We start from the raw sequence: 22,622 nt of genomic DNA, 5'->3' as shown, positions 1-22,622 counted from the left end.
GAAGTTCTCTACCACAATGAAATCATACATAGAGGTAAGAACAAATAAATGAGACACTTTAAAAGCCATTTAAAAGTAGATCTAGATTATATAGTGATTCACAGTTAGACAGGATCATAGGGCTTATAAAATGCTTTCCTCACAGTCTTGTGAAGTAGTATAAACATTACATTTCTAATTTACAGATGAGGAAACCGAGACACAGATCAGTGAAGGGTCTTACCTGTGATCACACAACTTGTCACTGTTGGTGATGTAGCTCAAGCTCATGTCTCCTGACTCCCAAACCAGTGTTTTTTTCTGCTCTGTATTTCCTCTCTTGAAAATTCTTTACCACATGACAAATAATTACTAGATGTAGAAGTTGTCTCATATTGAAGGAGCCTGTAATTTCTTAAATCCTTTGTTTGGAAGAAGCCCTTGATTTTAGACTGGATCCTCCTCACTTGTGAAGAAAACCTTTGTACTTTTCAGAGGAAGAAAATATTTCCAACTTTTCCCTCAAAAGACATGTATTCCAGCTTTGAGTCACCACAAATTCTAAATCCATATGGTGCAAATGATGTTTCATTGTTTGAAGTACCTCTAACCTCTATGAGAATTTTATGGTTCCATTTTGCCCCAGGCCATATCAGTCTGCATAAATGTTTTGTACAGGCTAAATTTTATACGTGCCCAATAATGCATTATTTCTTTTGTGCAAAAATTGTGTAGTTTGCATAATTTTTATGCAAGATCAGTAATTTTGTGCATTACTTTCTACTTCTTCCATATAACATGGTATCTAGTAAATTGTCCAAAATAATAAAAAAAATGACTAATTAAATGCTGGGAAAATTGTAAAGAAATGGTCACACTCCTACATTGTCAGTGGATTTGCAAATTCGTGGAATCTTTTTTCATAGTATTCTGGCTTACAAAATTAATCATACCGTTTGATCTTATAATTCCAGTATTGAGAATGTATCCTAATGGCATTATCCCAAAAAAGGGTGTGTCGGGGAGTGGGTTGGTGAAGAATCATTTAAAGATGATTAAGTCAGCATTATTTGTAAAAAACTAGGAACAGCCAAAGTATCTAATTGTTTGGTAATGGGTGAGCTAACTGGTATATCAATGTAGCCAAATGGAATGTAATAGAGAACGACCAGTATGAGGACCAAAAATAGGGAAGCATTTATGTGAAATGACTTCAAGGGAAAAAAAAAACAGACCCTCAAAAATGTTTCTATACTATGAGTGTATGAAAGGAAAAAATGCACATAAACTTAAGACCGAATGGATAAAGGAAGAGAACAGAGGTAGGAATAACTGATAGGTTGTTATAGGTGTTATTTGCGTGCTGACTTTTAAAATTGGAACTAATTTTCGATGCAAGTTAATTGCATTTGTTGTTGTTTGAAGTTAAGTTCTAGATAAATTATTGTGTAAAACGGTGGTCTCCAAACCCTGTAAAACTTGAGGAGAAAATATAATTTGTCCAATTAAGGTCATCACAGAGATGGCTTCCTTTCTTTTATCCATATTCTCACTACTTTTAAAAATAGGCAATGCCATTGAATGCCAAGGCTAGTTCTAAATAGTTGGTTAGTTTGGTAATTAATATGAAAGCTTCTTGTCTGAAATTTCCCAGTGTGCTGAGGGAAGCTTGGGTTTTATTTCCTAGAATGAACATCTGAAATGGTTTTCCTGAAAGATCTTCTTTCCCCTTCAGTTAGGGCAATATAGATAGACCTGATGAAACTTCCTTTGAAAGGTCAAGGGCCAGTTTTTGTGAAAACCACAGAGCTGCCAAATCCGTCCGGAGAAATTTCACTTGGTTTTAATATCAGGTTTTAAGAGCAGGGGAGAAAGGGTGGCAGAATCACTGATGTTGAAAAATGGAAAACCTCTTTCATAGAAATTACTTGACTTTTAGAAAAAGTAAAATAAGTTCCTGTTTTAGAGTAATAAAGAATGAGAAATTCTCTGTAAGCTCCAGTGCTCTTTGACTCAATGTCTTCTACTGGTGCCTTTATGGCACATGTCATGATTGCAGAATTGTTAGACTATGTAATACTAGCCAATGTTAGTAAAAATTAAATTCCAAAAGTAGAAGAGAATTTAAAATGACCATGATGTGACTTAAATGTTACAAAATTAGCACATGACGAACTTTGCTGCTAACACAGTTTTTAACAAACTTTTTGGAATCACTCATGTGTTTGTCTTTAGAATAAATATAGTGCACTGCTCAAAAAATAACTGTCCATACCAAAATGTCTCTTTTGCTGCTAACCTAGGATTTTGCTCTTGAAGTTATTGAATCTACCCACAAATGCTGGAAAGCTTTGCTTCATAAAAAGGCTGATGGAGAAGATATAAATTGGTAAGAATCTGGCCTAATTGAGTTATGTTTTATCTATCTTGTCTTCTTACTCAGCGCATAATGGTTATGAACCCTCCTTCCCCTGTTTTTTAAAGATCTTACGTGCCTATGATATTTTTTCTTTAAAAAGCATGTCAACATTCAGTCAGTTTTTATAATAATGACATTGAGCCACGTAATATAGAATAACTGGTCATTACAAGTGTATGTTCATTTCTGGTGAACTTTTATGTGGGGATAATAATTGTGACAGTGTTTTTAGGGGGAAAATGGAATCAGATTTTCCGACAAATGAACCTCTTTCAGAAAACAAAATTTAGCTTTTTTTGTCCTTTTACGTAGTGACACTTTCAAGTCTGTTTAAGTGCAGGTGGTCAGGATTATGGCAAAGCATTCATTTCCTTACTTAAACACGGCCTTCCTTTATTATTAGCAAAATCCTGTGAGAAGTATTAGAGGATGCTCTGTGCACAGAAGGAGGTTTCTAAAAATAACCCTCATCTTAACCCAGGTGAATGTCAGCAGCTCGAGGGCAGGCATGTGTGGTTTGACCTCCTTTGTACCTGACACGTAGCAAGAGCTTGGTCATGTCATGGAATCATATGAATTAGAGACCTATACTAGGCTTTAAAGACTGTCTCGGCTATGCCTCTTCTATTTCACGGGGAAATTCAAGTGACCTACCCAGAACCACGTGGGGAGGAAGTGACAGCACCAGGCTTGGTGCGCTGGCCCTGCACTCCAGAACCAGCCGAATTGTGCCTAACTAAGGCTACCATCTATATTCAAGATTATCCTCTTATTCATTCATAAATACACTTAGTTATTAAAACAATAGGATTGCATTTGTCACTGACCATGGAATGTGCTACAATGTTTTCTGTCAAGGTCGTCAGGTCAGTGTGTTGTTGAGCTCGAGCCAGGAGGAGCGATCTGTTCTCCCCTCCAACCATTGTTAGTTCTCAGCCTGCAGATTTGGAGAGAGACCGTACAAGCCTCCTTTGGAAGCCTGTTATGATGTTGGCCAATTCTGGTTGTCAGGAAATTCTTCCTTAGAAGTCGTGTACATCTCTTGTGCTACATTGAAGCTTATCTGTTCTCAGTTTCCTTTTTTCAGTTATTAATGGCGACAGAGCATCGTCGTGTAAGAGCCTTTCACGTATAGAAGAGCACAAGACTAAGTTTAGTGCCTTTTTCAGATGCTGTTCCTGAAGAACCTATAATATGGGGTGCACATTTATCTTATAAAGTATCTTTGCAACCTTGCCTAAAACAAACAGACTGACATTTTAACTCTGTCCAGTTATTCGGCTTCGTAGTTTCATGCTTCTTCCAAAGGTTTGTAGTTCCGCAGACTCTTTGGGGTCAGTCTCTTGTTTTTGGTTATTGCATTCATTATTGTCCTTGTTTAAGATCTGCATTTTTATATTTCAGTGCTAATGTGCAGGTGCATGACAGCCCTTTCTGCTGCAGTAAAGAAGAGGCCAGATGCATAGTGCAGTCGGTAAGAGATAGAAACGTTAGGCGTATTTTAGCCTCTTACATATCATGGGAGGAATGCAGAGGTTCTGAAAATCCAGCAGGGAACTGAGGTGAAATGCATAGAAAGCCAGGCTTTTTCTAAGGCTTGAGTTTAAAAAATAGCATTGAGATCTACTAAAAAAAAAAATCCGCAGAACAATAATCACATAACTCCCAAACCCTTTTGGAGAAGTCTTAATTGTATTTTCCCGAATGCTCATTAGCTTTTAGTTGATTTCCTGTGATGCTGTTTCTCTTAATGCCATGTAGGAAGACGAATTGTTATTTGTGTATACTCACTTCTCTGATACTGTGTTGCTATGAGTTACCACCCAATGCTAGGGCTGAGTTGGGCTGCCTGTACTATCTAATCACCAGGGCTGAGCCATTATTTTCTCTTATTATTTTGGAATTGTGTATTACAAATGTATTTTGGTGTAAGAAAAGTGAAATATTTTTAAATTTTAATTTTTTTTCTTTAACAAAGGCCATTTGTCTCCTATTTGGGTAAAATTCAGATCACAGATTTCTTTTGCAGGCTTTTAAGATTGTCTTGGATTTCTTTATTTCCTGCTGAAATACTGTCCATGTTCATTTATTATTAATTTAAAGTTTTCCATTTGGAGGACCCTCAGCAGCAGATTAATGTTCAGATAACTAAGCTATATCATGGCAAAATCAGATGTTTCCTTTTTATTTTTTTAAAAGTATGTTTGTAGGAGATAAATAGAAAAATTTTAGGGCTGAAGATCCCACAAGTAAATTTAAAATTTTCTAAAAACTTTAACTACTTCACAAAAGTCTTAATCCTATGCTTTGTCATGGAATCTAGGTGCCCGTGGTTTCTTGAAGACTGTGCCAGTGGAACATAAGCTGTTATATTTTTCTAGACTTAAAAAAAGATGGTGACAGTCATGGATAGTGCCTTCTTACTCTTAGTGTGACCCTGAGCAAGTCCTTTGACCTTTTTCAGCCTCAGTTTCCTCATCTGTAAAGTGGGAAATCATAAGAGTACCTCCTTCCCCAGGGTTGTTATAAGGATCAGAGGAGATGACCTAGGTAAAGCACTTGTCTGTGAGGAATCGTCTGGTTGTGTCAGCCTGTGAAATGGAGAAAAATATAAGTGGTCCTCATTCCTGGGCTGCTGGCTCCCTCATGCTTCAGGAAAGGGGATTTGAGGGTGATTAATAATGATGATAATAATAATAATAGCATTAATAATAGTGTCTGACTCTTTGTGACCCCATCTGGGGTTTTCTTGGTGGAGATACTGGAATGATTTGCCATTTCCTTCTCCAGACCATTTTATACATGAGGAAACTGAGGCAAACAAGGTGAAGTGACTTGCCTAGGTTACGCAGCAAGTAAGTGTCTGAGGTCGGTTTTGAACTCAGCCCTCTACATCTAGACTCTACTGAACTCAGGTCATCCCGATTGCAGGGCTGGTACTCTGTCCACTGCACCACCTACTAAGTGTCTGTGGCTGGACTTGAACTCAGGGGGATGAGTCTTCCCGACTCCAGGCCTGGCACCCTGCCACTTAGCTGCCAACTTCGTGGTTTGTTGAGGGCTTTATGTGTGTCGTCTCATCTGATCCTCACAGCAGCCCTATGAGGCAGGTGCTGTTATTATCTCCGTATTACAGAAGAAAACACTGAGTCTGAGGCAGGTCAGGCAGCTTGTTCAGAGTCGCCCAGCTAGTGAGTGTCTGAGGTGGGATTCAGACTCGTGTCTAACCCTCTATCCACTGCACCACTCAGCTGCCTAGGAATCACGCTATTGTAAAAAATAGGATCATTCAAGGTTGGAAAGTAGTATCTGGGGTAAATGCCCTCCGGAACATAATATAGAGCTACCAGAATAAGTGATATGGACATACCTTTGTCTAGTACGTCCATTCCACAATTTCAAAATTTGGTGCATTGAGCTGTCCTGCAGCATTGGTATTTTTAATCCCGTAGCGGCCCTTCCCATTTCATCTCTTTAATACTGAGATGTATGAAGGAACTTTATCTGGTTCTTCCTTGTTTCCCATATATCGTGCTTTTTGTTGTCATGGAGATACCTTCGTGTTTAATGTGTTTGATGGTTTCCCAGTGCAACTTAAGATGTTTACATTATGCATCAAGCCTTACTGGGTTCCATTTAGTACTATGCCCATATGGAAACAATAAATGCTAAGCCTTACTGGGTGCTTGCTTGGCCCAGAAGAAGTAAATTCTCATTCACTAGTAGTATCTACTTCCCAGTTATACCATCAAGGCACTGATCTGGGAATATCTTCTGAGGCTGGGAATATGCATGAGGCAGCTGGGTGGTGGGACCGGGAGATTGCATCTCCACAACTTGGCAGGACCAGAATGAGATGTGGAGATGAGATTTTTTGATAAGGAAAATTACTGCTTTCTAGAAGATGTTATTTTAGAGCCCACAATGAAAGGAAACATGCTGGACTTGGTACTGAATAGGCGAACAGGAGCTGATCCGGGAAGTATCTGTGGGTGAACCACCATGCAATACTGATCATAACACAATTAGGCTTCACATTCTTTTAGGAGTGGGAGAACCAGAAGAAAGCCATCATGTGGTTTCCTAATTTAGAGAAAGGAATTACAACAATGTGGTCTGTTAGGAAAATAATTTGTGCTACCATAGCCATAAAGGCAGCAAAATGCGAGTACTATGAGGACGCTGTTTGGAAATGGCAGAACATGTTACGCTGCCTCTGTTGGGCTCTTGTAGCCCTTCCTCACCCAGGCCCTTTCATCTTCCCTTGCCAGTCATCTGACATTCTCCCCATATACTCTGGCCTCCTTGCTCTTCCGTCTCTCAGCCCTGGATGTTTTCACTGACCCCCTTAGAGCCTTTCCTCCATTGATTATCTCCACTTTATCCTCTTATCTGTCTTTTTTTGTACATAGTGTTAGCATGCTGTCTCCCTCATTAGATCTTGAGTTCTGAAAGGACAGGGATTGTTTTTGCTTATCTTTGCATCTTCAGTGTTTTAGCACAATGCCTGGCACGTAGTAGGTGCTTAATAAATGCTGATTGACTTGACTTTTTGCCCTTGGGAAAAGTCATGGTACCTTAGTGTGTGGAATCCTTCCTGGTGTTCCTTGATCTTGAGAAAAACTAGCCATCTGGAGGCAGCTCAGAGGAGAGTCTTAGCCCAAGGAGAAGAAGAAGAATCACCTAGACAAACACTGGGCTTTGCAGCTACAAAGTGCTTTACGTGTAAGGATGGGTGACTGAACTGTAGAAATTTATGAAAGGAAACAAAAATAGGAAAAGGAAACGAATGGCTGGAGTGATCGTCTTTGCACATAGTAGGGACTTAATGAATGCTTGTAGAGTGAGTGTTTGCCAAATCCGAGGATGCTTTAAACTGGGTGACAGAATAGAACTACGATATATTGTCCTAGGGGTCCGGGATGTAATATTGGCCAGTAGCAACAGCGTTTGCTCTGTAAATGGGATGTGTGTGTCAGACTCTCTTCACCTTAACTTCAGCTATTCTAATCCCCTCCTCATTGGTCTCTCTGTCACCAGCCACCTCTCCCATCCATCCTCTCTACGGCCTCTAGCATAATGTCCCTAAGGCTCAGGTCTGATCCTGTTGTTCCCGCTACTCAATAACCTTCCATGGCTGCCTATTACCTCTGGGATAAAATGCCAACTGCAAATCATCAGGCATTTCAATCTCATCATAGTCTTTCTTCGGCCTTTCTCTTTAGTCTCATTTTGCTTTATTTCCCTCAGTGCAATGGGTTTTCCAGCCAAACTGGACTGCTTGAAGGTTTTCAGACTTGAGGTACTGTATCCTTTCCCCGCACTCAGTAAGCTGCCATGCGTGGAATGATCTTCAACACCTCGCCCTTCCTAACCCTTATCTTCTTTCTAGGCTCAGCTCAGGGTTCTTTCTGCTACGGAGCCTTTCCTGATCCCCCTACTTAATAGTCCTCTTTCCCTAGAACACTTTATCTGATATTTTCTTTGCCTTTTCACCCCACAACCTGTATTTGACTCATCTGTATTCATAATGTTTACCCTTCCCACCCCAATATGTGCCCCCTGAAAAGCAAGGACCGTTTTGGTTTCGCCTTCATAAACATTTCCCAATTGAGCAAATGAATGAATCGGCTCAGTCGTCAACCACATGTCTTTGCATGGGCTCTGTAGGTTTGGGGGAACCTCTGCCTGATTCTGTAGCAGATAAACAGTAGCTCATCCACATTCACTTGTTATTTCTGAGTCCCAGTTGGAATCTTATTGTCTTATATTAACATTTACTTGGGAGCAAAGAACCAGGATATATCTGGGAGTATGTATAATATAGGAGAAAGAACGTTGACTTTAGAGTCAGAAGGCTTGGGTTCCAATCCTCCCAATGCCACTTACTATTTGTGTGATCTTAGGCAAGTCATTAGCCTTGAGTCTCAGTTTCTTCATCTTTAAAATGAAGAAGTTGTGCTGGATGGACACTGAGCTCCTTCCTGTCTCTTCCTATCTCTTTAGGACCCCTGTATATCTAGTACAGGATTTGCCCTCCTAATCTGACATGAATTACTTGGTTGGCTGGTATTTTCTTTGGTTCTCTTCACTTAGGATTGTGTTCTTCATTTTTTTTTTCCTGTATGTTATTTATAATTTAAAATACACATGCACAGATTTGTGGGTCCAGTGATGGACTGATGTTCAGATTTTTCAGAAGGTATTCTTATCAGTTCTAAACATTTGCCAGCTTCATTATTATTCTTCAACCTTCTTGTAAAGTAATCACATTTTATCACCCTTTATCTTCTCTTACAGATAGAATTTTTCCCTTTTCAACTAATACCTTTATGGTTCTGTATAACAGAAAACCATCCTAGTTGCTACTCTGCTAATATGGATGTAACAAATTCTGTTCCAGTGTGAATTCTTGAGTAACAAGTGCATTCCCAAGGCCATTTCTGTATATTGGTCTATTTAATCAAGTCAATTAATGAGTTAACACTTGTGTTTATTAAGTGCCAAGGACGGTGGCAGGTTCTGGCAATACCAATACATAGAAGGAAACTGCCTAGTGACAAGGCCCCTTGGTCATAGTGTTTATGTCTCTTACATAATGTGAATCCCCACATGATATTAATAATTTTTCAAAAAAAAAAAAAGGAAGTACTTTTGGAAGTGTTACAATAGTGCCATTCATAGTATTATGGCTTTAAGAGGTAGAAGAGAGAACAACTAATCCTCTTTCAGGATTTCATAAATCACTGGTTATTTTTGGTAAAGACTTCTACTTTGTTATTGGTATTTGAGAGTCAATAAAATGGTAGGTTTGAGTGGAGACGAATACGAAGAAGTGTCTCTGCGTTCCTTTGTTGAGACCTTTAACCTCACAGTTTAACAACTTGCCAAAGCGTCTGCAAAACACTCCCTGAGTGACCAGCCTTGTTTAGTTTAAATGTCACTTTGCAGCCTAAAACATACCAACACAATATTTTTAAAACATGAAGTTTTATTAAAAACAAGCTAATTTTCATATGGTTTTGGAAGGTGGGTATTTAACTCTGTACTTTCAGATAACTGCTTTTTTGAAAGAGACAAAATATCCCCTTTTCCACAATTTTCTTCTTCCCCTCCCCTTCCCCATTTGTTATTATCTACAAATATGCCCATTATACCTAATTTGGTAGTAGGGGGTAAACAAATGAAAAACTCACCTGAACAAAACAGTAAATTTAAGACTGCAAAATCATAATGACCAAGCTTTGTCCTAAAGGAGAGATATGAGAAGACACCTTCTCTTGCTTCTCTGAAGATGTGGAACATTTGAATATAATATCAAACATTTTTGTTACAATACTTGCTTTTGCTCTAATTTTTTCTCCCTCCTTTCTATTTTTTTGTTAATGGGGGATGGCTTTTCAGGCATGAGAAGGGCTTCCTTTGGGAAATGTAGGTCAAGTAAAAACAGATGATATTACTAAAATTTAAAACACAACAAGAACCCATATGCTATATTCCTTCTCTAGACTCTAGCACTAGGCTTCCATTTTGACTGTGACAAAAGTTTTATTTTCTTAAAGTGGAATTTTACCTGTAGTTATGTTTGTGCAAATATACCTAAAGCTTTCATTTTTAATTTAGGAATTCACTGGGGGGAGGGAGACGCAAAAACAATTTCATAGGAGAGGAAACAAAGACCCTTCCGTATATCTGTTGCATCCCCAGGTGAATTGGGGAAGGGGACATAAAATGTTATTGACACATTTTTGAGGTATTTTTTGTGGAAAAGTTGACTTGGATGCATTTTTTCTTTTGTGTCATGAAGTCGATACTGCTTCTTTTTAGAACTTGAAACTTTAAAACTTGAAACCCGACCCACTAAAGAGAGGGGCCTTTGACATGAAGAAGCCAGTGTGAATCGGCATGCAGTCCACGTTGGTGCTGTGGCTTCTTCGTTTCCTTTAGCCTACCCCAGTTTGTGAAGTTCCACGTGAATTCCCGTGCACCATTTGTGTGGGGCCCCAGTTTTGGGTTACTTACAAGTGCCACTGCTGGGTTTCTCTTTAAGGAAGTGTTTCCCTAGAGCCAACTCTTCATTAGTCAGGATTGGATTATTTAGACTGGATTATTCAACCTCTTTGATTATTGAGATGATGGAACACAACATAATGGTTTCTCTGAGTGATGATGGCTCCAGTGAAGGATCTATTGTCTGATAATGGGAGCATGTGGAGACCAACGAATCTGCCTGTGCTTCCTCTTGGCCAAGTGCTTTGGGGGCCATTTGAAGTGCACCCTCTCCTGAAGAGAGTGGACAAGGGTTTAATGTTTTCTGGGGAGAGCCAGGGTTCTGAATATAAAAGATGTAGATTGTGAAATAAAGACATGTACTGATGTTTTACTGAGTTATGTCATCAGTCACTGAGGCAAATAGGTTAAGTGACTTGTCCAGGGTCACACAGCTAGTAATTGTCTGAGGCTGGATTTGAACTCAGGTCTTCCTGACTCTAGGCCCAGCACTCTATTCACTGTCACCTAGCTTCCTGAGCAATCACGTAAGTAGAAGGAGAACCAGGTAAGAGCAGAGTCACAAAAAAAAAAAACTGGAGAGAAGTGAGTATCACGCAGAAAAGGGTTATTGACAGTGTCAAAGATTGCAGAGAGGTCAAGAAAGTTGAGGACTGAGAAAATATCATTTGATTTGGCAAATTTGGTCACTTTGAAGAAAATAGTTTCATTTTAGTGGTGGGTAAGAAGCCAGACTGCAGACAGTTTGGGAGAGAGTGAGAGGGTATAGATTGTAGATGACCTTCTCCACGAAAGGGTGGGGATGGACAAGTAAAGTGAGGGGGTTTTGAAGATGGGAAAGGCATTGGCCTTTTGGCAAGCAGCTGGGAAGCAGCTGGTAGACCAGGAGGGACTGAAGCTGTGGGGATTGGATTTATGTTTTATTTAGAAAAAGCAGCAGTGCATCTGTAACATCTTTTGTTTAGAGACGTGATATGGATGTGTGTGTATGCATTTGTGCGTTCCCTGATAAGGAAATACTTGTCACTAATTTTAAGGGAATGCTTGTCACTGATTTAAAATGTACATTGATAAGAATGCCAAAGTGTTCCTTATTATAGTCATTGTGTGGTAATGCCCAGGACCTACCTTGGAACTCCTTGGTCCAAGCGCTTATACATATCGTGTTATCTTCACAGTATCCTTATGAAGCAGGGAACATAGGAATCATTCTTCAGATTTCACAGATTAGGTAACTGAGGGGGTGGGGGGACAGGTTGTCAGTTGCTATTAAATGACAGAGCTGGGTAGAATTCCTTCAGGGCCATTTTACTCTTCCTACTCTACAATTCTGAGTTTGTTTGAAAGGGAGTAAGAACATGATTATGTGAGTAAGATAGGGTAGATGCTCAGTGGGTTAAAGATGAGGAAAATGCGTGCCCTCTGTTCCTAACAAGGCAGATGTTTTAAGAGAGGTAATCCCAAAGTTCTTCCTCTTAAAAGAAAATTACAGTGCTACGTAATGTTTTTGTAGATACAGTAATAGCTTGTCCCTTGGTTTTTGTAATTCTTTTTAAGCTAATGAGAAGTCTCTCACTCTATTTTTATACACTATATAGCCTCTTTGAAATATTTGGCAGCTCTAGCAACCAGCAGCTGCTGGTTTTAAACAGGAAATTTAAATAGGCTAACTTTCCATCAGGCTTTGTAATAGGAGACCTGCATAATTCAAAGGGACCAGGATATGGGTAAGTCTGGTACAGCACTTGAGTTGCATTTTATATTTTTATTTAGAAAAAGCAGGAATGGCTCTGGGCCTTCTCTTATTTAGAGAGATAATACGTGTTTATTGTACGAAAACTTGTGTATACATACACATATACACACACATGTGATTATGCTGAAAGGTACCATCGATAAGGGGGCAGCTAGGTGGTGCAGTGAATAGCATTCTGGGCCTGGAGTCAGAAAGACTCATCTTCCTGAGTTCAAGTCTGGCCTCAGACACTTACCAGCTATATGACCCTGGGCAAATCACTTTATACTGGTTGCCTCAGTTTCCTCCTATATAAAATGAACTGGAGAAGGAAATGGCAAACCACTCCAGTATCTTTGCCAGGAAAACCCCAAAAGTGGTCTCAAAGAGCTAGACATGACTGAAATGACTCCACAACATACATGCATATGTATATATGTATACATTGAAGCATTCATTCACTGTTTTTTACACATGAACATTTAATGAATAACTTTTTTTCTTGTGATTAGTTTTCTACATTATTTTTTAAAGCAAACATGTTTTTATTCCTTTTTTTTTAGTTTCAAATTTTTTCCCTCCTTCCCTTTCCGTCACCCATTGAGAAGGCAAAAAATAAAAATAAAAAAATAAAAACTATTACAAATATGTATGATCATTTAAAACATTTGTGTATTGGCCATGTTTAAAAAAAAAGTCAAGAAAGAGAAAAAATTATGCTTTAATCTGTGCTCTGAGTCCATCACCTCTGTCTGGAGGTGAATAGCATGTTTCTCCATGACTCCTTTGGAATTACGTAGGATCGTTGTGCTTAGCAGAGTTACTGAGTCTTCCTAGCTGGTCATCTTCACAATATAGCTGTTACCACGTAGATTGTTTTCTTGGTTCTTCACATTTTACTTTGCATCAGTTGGGTTACGCTTTCCCACAAGTCTTCCTGAAACCGTCCCCTGCATCATTTCTTTTTTTTTTTTTTTTGGTTTGTTTTTTGTTTTACTTTTTGGTGAGGCGATCAGGGTTAAGTGACTTGCCCAGGGTCACACAGCTAGTGAGTGTCTGAGGCTAGCTTTGAACTCAGATCCTTCTGACTCCAAGGCCAGAGCTCTATTCACTGCACCACCCAGCTGCCCCAACCCTGCATCATTTCTTACAACGTAATAATATTGCATCTCTTTCATGCGCCATACTGTGGTCAGCCATTCCCCTGATGATGGGCATCCTCGGTTTTCAGTTCTTTGTCAGCACATAAAAGAGTAAGCATTCATTATTAAAGCGCCGCTGGCCAAGTTTCATCTTCATAAGCTGCCTATTCCTAGTAGAATTATTATTTACTACCTGTGTTTGGCCAGATGTGGTCTCCGCTGCAGCTTCTCAAATTATATTTCTCCAGCAGCTGGGTTCATCTGTACTGATTGGAGGTGGGGGCAGGGGGAAGATCAGATCTGTGATTTCAGTGGTGTAGAGAATTCTGGCAGAGGGAACTCCCAGCTCCCAAAGCAGATCAGCACCTACTCGGTGACTTAAAGTCTTAGTGAGTTACCTGAGTCACTGAGGTGAAGTTAAAATAATCCTCATTTTCATTCATAGAGCTTTCTGAGATTTGCTCAGTATTTTACATGTTACCTCATTTTATATCCTCAGAACAACCCTATGACACAGGTGCTGTTATTATCCCCATTTTATAGACAACAAAACTGAGGCAGAAAGACTCGTGCAGTGTCCGAGTCTTCCTGACTCCTAGCTCCTGTACCCTATATTACCTTACTAGTAGTGCCAGATAGCCATCGTCTATCAGAGGTGAGGCTTGAACCCAGGTCTTCCTGACTCCAAGGCTATTTTAGGATCCTCAGCTCCCTGCTGACTCTCATATATATTATTATTCATATGCCTCAAACCTGCCTTATCCTCAGTTCTCTTCATATCCCCATGTCTTAGAAAAACTAGGCTCCCACTTGCATGTGTTGGCACATTTTGTCTACCTCCTCCTGTTGAAGTTTTTCTCTTCTTTTCAAGGCCAAGTTCAGGTTCCATCTCCTTTGTGAGTCCTTTCCTTGGACCCCCCTCTCCTTAATTGGTTTTGCCTTTGTTAGACCTCTTTTTTATACTTTTCCAATTCTGTTTTGTGTTATAGTGACTTGTATATTTGTCTCACTGCCACTAAGTTATAAGCCACTTTGGAGAAAGAGTCCTTCATTTTTCATTTTTGCATATCCTCAGTAACTTTTCACATAGTAGTTGAATTGATTTGAATATAGGCCTTCCCCACCTAAAACACCACTTCAAAACTTCTTTTTTCTTCACACATTTTATGCTTGAGAATTCTTAGGGTTTTTAGGAGAAGTAGAACTGGGAAGAAAAACTTTCTCTAAGCTTTTCCGCTCATCCACTTATTTCAAATCCTTTGACACCACCCACTAAGAGATTTAGAAATATCTTTTTTCAAGAGACTTTCAAATACCTCAGAATGCAAAATTCCCAGTGTAATTCCCTTGTCAAAGCTTAAAAGATTGAAAAGTTAAGCTGTTTTCTTTTCAAAGTTTGAAAATGTAAGCTTTGATGTTATAGGAAATAAATTGAAGGCATCAAGTTTAGTAATTATGTGTTGAATATGTCTAAACTTGCAAATTGAGATGTTACAGTTGGACCTGTAGTCAGAGAGATTAAATTCTCCTGTAGAATTTACTTTGGGGGAAATAAATAATTCACCCAATCAATACACATTTATCAGGTACAGCTAAGTTTAAGGCACTAAGTTAGGTGCTGAGAATACAAAGACAAACTGAAACAGTCCCTGCGTTCAAGGAGTTATCCAGCATACCAGTTCACATTATACGGAAATTTGTTTTTGTCCTGTTCTTACAGAATTTCTTTGTTATTTCCTTTAAACTCCCAGTGTGTACCTTGATGGTCTTATACTCATTTTTAAACCCTTCTCTCTTCCATGAAAGATATGGGACACCCCACATTATTCCAGTGGGTTACAAAACAATGAGTCCCTTTGAATCTGATCTCACCGGATCAGCACTGTTGTTTATGAAAAGTGCTATTTTTAAAAGTCATTGGTTGTTTCAACAGAAAAACGGTATTAGATGAACAATTCTTCCATCATTTCCAGTGCCTTCTTTGTGTCTGAGGTAGTGAGCTTCATGCCCACTGGGAATTTTGCACACGGACCCCATGGCCATCTCAGTGCATGTGGAAGGCTGAATGAACATTTGTTGTTTGTGGCCTGAAATAACCCTTACCACGTGGGAATTCTGAATTGGCGTGTGATTCCCAGCCAGGCATGTGAGCTTCTGCCCAGGCCTGAGAGTCCCAGCTGTAGAGGAATCCCCTAATTCCCCTATGGCTATCTAAAAAGCCTGGTATGGCAGGATTCCCAGCACCGTGCCTCTGAGATCAAACCAGTCTTCATATGGTTTGGTCTGCTCTTCTTGCCCCTCGTTAAAAAGAAGGAGGGAGCAGGCCAAGTCAGATATGTTCCGTTGTGACTCCAGGCTCAGTCAGTGGCTGGCATGTAACAGGATGTTTATTTCACTCGTATTTTTGAATGCTGCCACCTGCAAAATTAAGGACAGCCAAGCGCCTCTTTGACGTTAGTCCCCCAAATGGCCAACTTGCTCTTCAGGGAAGCTTAATAAAGCTGCTTCTCTTTCGAGCCCTGGGCAAACCTCCGAGATGAATTGCACGTAATTTGTAGAGTGAGCTTTTTTTTGCGTGCAGTCACGTTCTTCCCTGTAGCGTGATTTAAGGAGAAAGAACAGGCTTTCCCTGTACTGTCTGTTTCTCCAAAGGAGCAGTGGGGGGGGGGACCTTTGAGAACTCTCCTGATTTCGATGGATCTTTTTTTTTTTTTTAACGGTGCTGACATTGGCTGGCCTAGGTCTTCCTGCTGAGTCACTCTCCATTGGGGGTCAGCAAGATCAGACTGCTAGGAATCTGTGCTGCTCTGTTCAATGAAAGAGCCCTTTTTATGCAAGAGACTTAAGTAGGGGGAAAAATCCTCTCAGGAAACTTTTCTGTGCTTACACTTGCCTCTCCTGGAGCAGATTAAATTAGCTCTGAGAACCTTGGCCGGTCCCAGCATCTGAAACCATTTCTTAGAAATTACCTGTGTAAATGACCTCGATTTGTGAACTTAGTTAGTTTTTCAAGTGCCTCACCAGAGGACGCAACTGAACAGGGAGAAAAAGAGCCATTTGTGTCCAGCGCTCAGAAGCAAACACCTTAGTTACTCCTTGTGACTAATTAAAACAAAACTTCTGAACTGGTTTTTTATCTTTAATGTAAATCTCTTGATCAATCATCACAATGCCTGTAACGTAGGGATACTGAACCGTTTTTGTATGTTTGGCAATCTGGCGAAGCCTATGAAACCCTTCTAAATAACGTTGTTAAGTGCATAAAATACAAAGAATTGCAAAAGAAACCAATTTTATTGAAATACAGTTATCAGAATGAAAAAACAAAGTTCACAGACCCTAGATTAAGAACCCTTGCTCCAGGAGAATGAGAATTCCTTAAGTAGAGTAGAATGGTGGGGAATAGTATCCTCTTTCTTGAGTCAGGGAAATGTGTTTATACTATCTGTTAGACAGTTTCCCAATCGAATAGCCCTAGCTCTGGATTCCATATGGAAAGTTTTCACTAAAAATAGGCTCTTTCTTTTTATCTCATAGGCACCGACTGCAATGAATGAAGATTTAAATTCCAAAGAAGGTATGTTATCCAGAGGGCCTACCCATACTTAACTGTTTGTACTTGTGGAAGCAAAAACCAAAAATCATTGATTCAGAAGTTTCTAGAAGCTAAGCAATGAGCTGTAAGATATTTATGAAATTGTCTAGATGAGCTGTCTTGGTCATTGTCCTTCATTAAAAAAAACAACCCAACAACACCATAAGATACATTTACTGTTTTTAAGCAAGGTAATAATGCTTGCGTTATATCATGACTTTTGTTTCCAAGCACTGACAAGTTTTAGTAAATTATGACGAATTTACGTTGATACCCAGTACTCTGGGGAAGTTTTCTTTGTCTTCCTTGTATTTTTCTACAAGTCACCCACAAAGTAGTTTTAACTGAAGGACCAAAGTCTATACTGGATTTTTGAAAATGTTTAATATATTTTCTTTGGAAAAATATTGTATTTAAAGTATTTTGAGAAATACAGGTTCTAGTAAGAAGTGAAAAGTATAAGCTTATATGTCCAGCATTTATCAGAATATGTGCCAGTTCTGATTTTTTGCTTTTTATTGAATATTATTACCTGGTAATAATAATACTTTACATTTATATAATGCTTAATATGTGTTTTAATACTTTACAGGTATTAAATGATTTCACACACATTAGTTCATTAGCTCCTATAAGATGTGGGAATGGCCTGCAACTTGCAAATTGTTAAAAATGAGAACTACTTACCATGGGTTCCAAGATGTTTATAAAGGAACACATCCACAGACATGATTTCATGGGAAAGCAAGCAGCGGTCCTTATATGGTGTGCTAACAAAATAGCTGCTCTATAAAAGTAGCCCATTTGGGTTATTTGACAGGCAGTCGCAGCCTTTCTAATCCTTTCATGCCAATGTTTGAATGGTAACATTAGGGCTCTCACTGGGTAATGATATTATAGTCTGGAAAGGTCACCGGACAAAATAGGGGAGCTTTTGCTTTCCTGACATGGCTTGACTTAAATTTTGTGAAAATGTGAGAAACTAAAAACTTGTGTTTTGCCATGGAGATGGGAAGGAAAAGGAAGTTTAAATATAAAATTGAGAAGGTTCTATGTTCATATATTTTTGCATCTGTCTTAACATTCTGGTAGAATATAAACTCCTTGAAGTCAGGGACTATTTATTTTTAGTCTTTGTATCCCCAGTGCCTAGAATGTAGTAGACAGTCTGTGTTTGTTGTATCAAACTGAACTAGATTGCAATTTCTCTCTCTCTCTCTCTCTCTCTCTCTCTCTCTCTCTCTCTCTCTCTCTCTCCCCCCCCCCTCTTCTTCTCCACAGATGAAGATACCCACACGTGGCATTTTATTAAGAAGTGATGGAAGTCTCCAATCATCCTTCATCTGCAAGGGCCACAACAGACAAGTTCAGGCAACAGTTGCTGCCTCCCTCATGAAGCTTCACTTTTTCACCTCTTGAGATAGGCAGTATACAAATAAACACTGGATTTCCCAATTGTTCTCTCTTTTCATATTTACTCAAAATACAAACTTGTTGTTGTTATTTTGATTTTGTAGGGAAAGCTTGGAAGCAACATGTCTTGAACCATTAGCATAAAAGGAAACCCATGGATATTATGGCTGTTTCTTCGCGTGAATGTAGAATCCTAAATTTAATATGTTAGCTAGGTGCTGGTAAAGACTATTGTTCTCTTTTCAGAGTGGATTAAAATGTCAGTTCCAAAACAGGTGAGGGCCTCATTTAGCCTGCATCTGTCCTATGTCTCACACTAAATTCTGATCATATCTGAGGACTTGCAAGTTTATACTAATAATGCTATGTCCCATACACATACAGAACACAGAGTGCTTTCATACTCATCATTTCGTGTGATTCTTACAAGAGGATTATATAGGGCATTCATTACCACCATTTTAAAGATGAAGAAACTGGCTCACTTGAAATGATTTGCCCAAGGTCACACAACTAGTGGATAAGTAGATCAAGATCCAGGTTCCAGGTTTTCAGACTCTTGGCTCCTTTCTCTTTCTACTACAATTAAAGAGAAATTGAGTAGTCCTCTAGATTATCAGGTAAGGCCACATCTAACCTGTTCAGTTCAACAAACATCTATTAAACTGCAGCTGTGTGTTAAAAAAATAGGGGAGATGTAAAGTTTATAGAAGAGGGCAGAATTCCTGGCCTCATGGGGCTTGCAGTCTAGGAGAATGATGTAGTATAGTCGTAGAAAGAGCTCTGGTCTTGAAGTCAACAAATCTGAGCTCAAGATTACAGCTCTGACAGACACATGAACCTGGACCGCTCTCTTTACTCTCTGAGCCTCAGTTTTCTTACCCATAAGATGGGACTAAATCTACTTTCATTAGTTACTCACAGGGTTGCTGAAAAGAAAGTGTTTTAGAATCATTCAGACTCTCTCTAAATGTTAGGTTGTTGTTATTATGGGGTGTGTGTGTGATGCAAAACACAAATAACTATAAAATAATACATTATAAATTCATCAGAAAGATATAAGCATATTGTCACATAACATTTTTGGAAAGACTAGCCACGACTGATCACAGAGATCAATGAACACTTCTTGAGGTAGCTATAGTTGACTTGGCATTTAAGGAATAGTTAGAAACTGAACAAGGTGTATACTGTATGCTATGGGGTGGCAATTTAGGCCGGGGAAGAGCTTAGTGCAAAAGTAGAGAGGTGAGAAAGTGTTGAGTCTGGCCAGAGGAAACTGAATTCAGTCTGGTTGGAACACTGAGTATATGGAAGGGATTTGTATGGAAAGGCATGATGGCACTCAATTGTGCACCAAATTTGATTTGCCAGTGGTAGGAGGTAGAATGTTACTTAGTAGAACCCATCAAAACATTTTGAGCAGAGGAATAACCTGGCAAGAGATTTACAGTGGGAAGATAATGCTGACAAAGATGTGAAAGACAGTTTGGAGGGAGGATAGAGTAGGGGAAGAATGACCTGGTAGGAATCTAGTGTGAGAGTTAGACCATCACTGAAATATCATAACCGTGTCTTTTTTTTTTTTAAGATTTTTGGAAACAAAAATTGAGCAATTTTCTGTAAAATCTATGCAGCATCCCTCATTACTAAGACATAATTTGTTATATAACCTAATTTCTAATGGTTGAACTTAACCTTAATTTTCCTTATCTGATTATTAGCAGAGGTGGAAAATATTTGGAGAGTATACCTTGAAAGTTCTTCATACACCTGAATGTCATTATTAAGTCTCTTCTCAGTTTCCTCTTCTCGGGCCATAGATTTTCTGTTCCTCAGAGGTATTTTCTAAGCACTTTAGTTTTGTTAGGATTCTACCCTTTGAGACTTTTCTCTAGATCCTTTCCAGATTCTCAGTATTAACCCTCTTTAGCTCTAGAGCCCCAGCATGAATGCAACAAGCATCTTACCGATGTCAAATATAAATATATCATTACTTTATTCTCTAGATTCCCATTTATGCATTTTAGGAAAGTTCCTTCCCAGGTGCTGTTTGTATTTTTAAAATTTGCATTTTTGCAATTTGACCATTGTCCAATGTTTGTATTGTTCAAAATAATTATCATTATTTGAGTTATTCATATAGATACTCCAAGTGTACAGATGATAATTTGAGAGCAATATTACCTTTATTGTTAGCCTTATATGTCATGTGACTCTAGTAGTAACTTACTGAAGTAATGATCCCAAAGAGTATCTAATTTGTATTCAAGGATATGGATCATATACTGGACTTAGGGTCAGGAAGAGCTGGATTCATACCCTGTCCCTTCCCAGCTCTACTTAGACTTTTTAAACTTTAATTTCCTCATCTGTAAAATGGGTTTTATGATGTTTGTGGTTCCTATCTCACAGGCTCGTTATGAGGACCAAATGAGGTAACGTTTGTATAAAGTACTTTGTAAGCATCTGGTCTCATTTGCTTGTTGGTAGAGCGTGATAGAGAAGGGAGAAACTCTGAGAGCAGAATATGCCCAGGCAGAACTCAAAGGCTAGAATTTACCTTCTGATATCTCTAAATAGGCTCGAATGTAAATGCTGGTACAGGCGTTGATATCAGCAGTCTTCATGTTTCAGGTCTAAGATGGTAGAGCATGTTGTAGCATTCCTTATGATGATTCTCCATGAGTAATTTTAATTTAAAAGTGAAAGTAATCCATTCTGGGTTCCACATCATAGATGTGACAATAAACAGTTGGAATTTAAGATCTGAATGTTTTCAAAGCAGTAATAGGTGTTATATTCAGGATAACAGCTGGATATATATTATTTCAAGTAAATGGTTGAACTGATTAACATTAACAAAGAGAGTTCTAATACATTCTAGGGTTCTTAACATTTTCTATTATCCAAATACAGAAATTTCACTGGAGATCTTCTTTTAGAAACAGTTATTTTCCATTTATCTCTGTCTTCCATCCCGTGCTTTCACCCACATTGATTTCCCCATTTTTTTCCTTTAACTGTTTTGAGCCATTTGGAACTTACTTTATTTTGACATTAGAGATTTTTGTCCTGAAGCAAATGCTTAAAACTTCTTTGCAAAAAGCATTAATAAACTGTAATCTTATTCCTACCATGACCACCCTCACCCAGAGGGGACAAAAGTACTTTGAGATACATTGGACTTAGATGATTAGTGTCTGTTTTGCCTCCAGAATATACTTATCTACTTAAAAAAAATCCAAAAAATGAATCATTCACAAACATGCAGAAATGACCATTGCCTTAGATTATGTTTGCCTGAATCAAGTGGAAATCCTTTCCTTCTTTTCTGGAATTTTAAAGATGTATTTCATGACAAAACACAGGGGGTCATTTTTAAGTCAAGGCAGGACCTCTCAGGAGCATGAATATCTTTTACTTCACTAGCTGTCTCTGTGTGGCGTGCATTTTGTCATACAATAGTGTTGGGTGATAACAGGTAAATTGTTGAGATTTTGTCAGATGTAGTCAGAAAAATAAAGACGTCATTCACTTGTGACTGCCATAAATTTATTCCCAGCAGGCAACTTTTTCAAGTATTGTTTCTAATCAAGATAATATGGTTCACTTGGGAGTTGTTTATAATTAATAGATGCCACATAGAGAGTCTTAGAAATGTTTAATTCTTCCTGATGATTGGAGACATAAAAGCAGGAAATGTTATGAATGGGTTAATATTTAGAAATAAGACATTATTTGTGATTGATTGCACTAATGAAAGCTTGTGGATTGCGGACAGTGAAAATGATTATCGCTCTGAAATGCCCAGTAGCAAATGTTAGTGATTTGTCAGCGGTATGGGCATATGGAACATAAACCCTTTCTTTCCATTAAAGACACTGTCTTTGTTTGTACCAGCATCTGTTTGTGTAGTTTTTTTTCCCCTCTGGGGCATAAAACAAAAAGTGCAACAAATTAGGTTTGCCACTCCTTAATTCTTTTTTTTCTAACATGCACTGAATGAATGATTTTAAAATGTAGACAGAATTCTAGGGAAAACAGGTGGTGTGGGTGATGGAATTGATGTTGGCTAAATACTGTGTGGCATGGTGTCACCCTCTGACCAGTTGTTCATTCAATAAAAGCTTTTTGCATCTTCTAACAAGAAGTATATTATGTGTGTGGTGTTAAGTGTTGGCCTCCTCAGCGTTAGATGCTCAGTGACTGAGCCCCACTATGGCTGCTTTTTGTAACAAAGGAGCATTCATTGGTGTCTGTGAGCAGAGAAACTCAAACCAGTTATAAAAGCTGGTGAAAACCTGAATCCAATTATAACTTGTTCCT

At 38.7% G+C, this 22,622-nt stretch overlaps 1 protein-coding gene across 3 annotated transcripts in view; it reads left to right on the top strand.

The window, feature by feature from the left end:
* PPA2 (inorganic pyrophosphatase 2) overlaps window positions 1-22,198 on the top strand; it is a 117,411-nt gene extending 95,213 nt beyond the window's left edge. For 2 of the 3 annotated variants that reach the window (XM_020974746.2, XM_020974745.2), the window contains 4 exons: window positions 2,283-2,368; window positions 3,803-3,872; window positions 16,823-16,862; window positions 18,162-22,198. In XM_020974746.2, coding sequence (XP_020830405.1) covers window positions 2,283-2,368; window positions 3,803-3,872; window positions 16,823-16,862; window positions 18,162-18,199 — 234 coding nt within the window. In that variant the 3' untranslated portion in view covers window positions 18,200-22,198. The remainder of the gene's footprint in view (window positions 1-2,282; window positions 2,369-3,802; window positions 3,873-16,822; window positions 16,863-18,161) is intronic. The other variant, XM_020974747.2, reaches the window with a different exon arrangement.
* The last annotated feature ends 424 nt before the right edge of the window (window positions 22,199-22,622 follow it).

The sequence above is a fragment of the Phascolarctos cinereus genome, unplaced genomic scaffold (assembly GCF_003287225.1).
Source record: "Phascolarctos cinereus isolate Bilbo 61053 unplaced genomic scaffold, phaCin_HiC Scaffold_9;HRSCAF=440, whole genome shotgun sequence".
In the NCBI taxonomy this organism is placed as follows: Eukaryota; Metazoa; Chordata; class Mammalia; order Diprotodontia; family Phascolarctidae; genus Phascolarctos; species Phascolarctos cinereus.
Note: the sequence above shows the minus strand (reverse complement) of the source record. Positions and strands in the feature narration are given on the sequence as shown.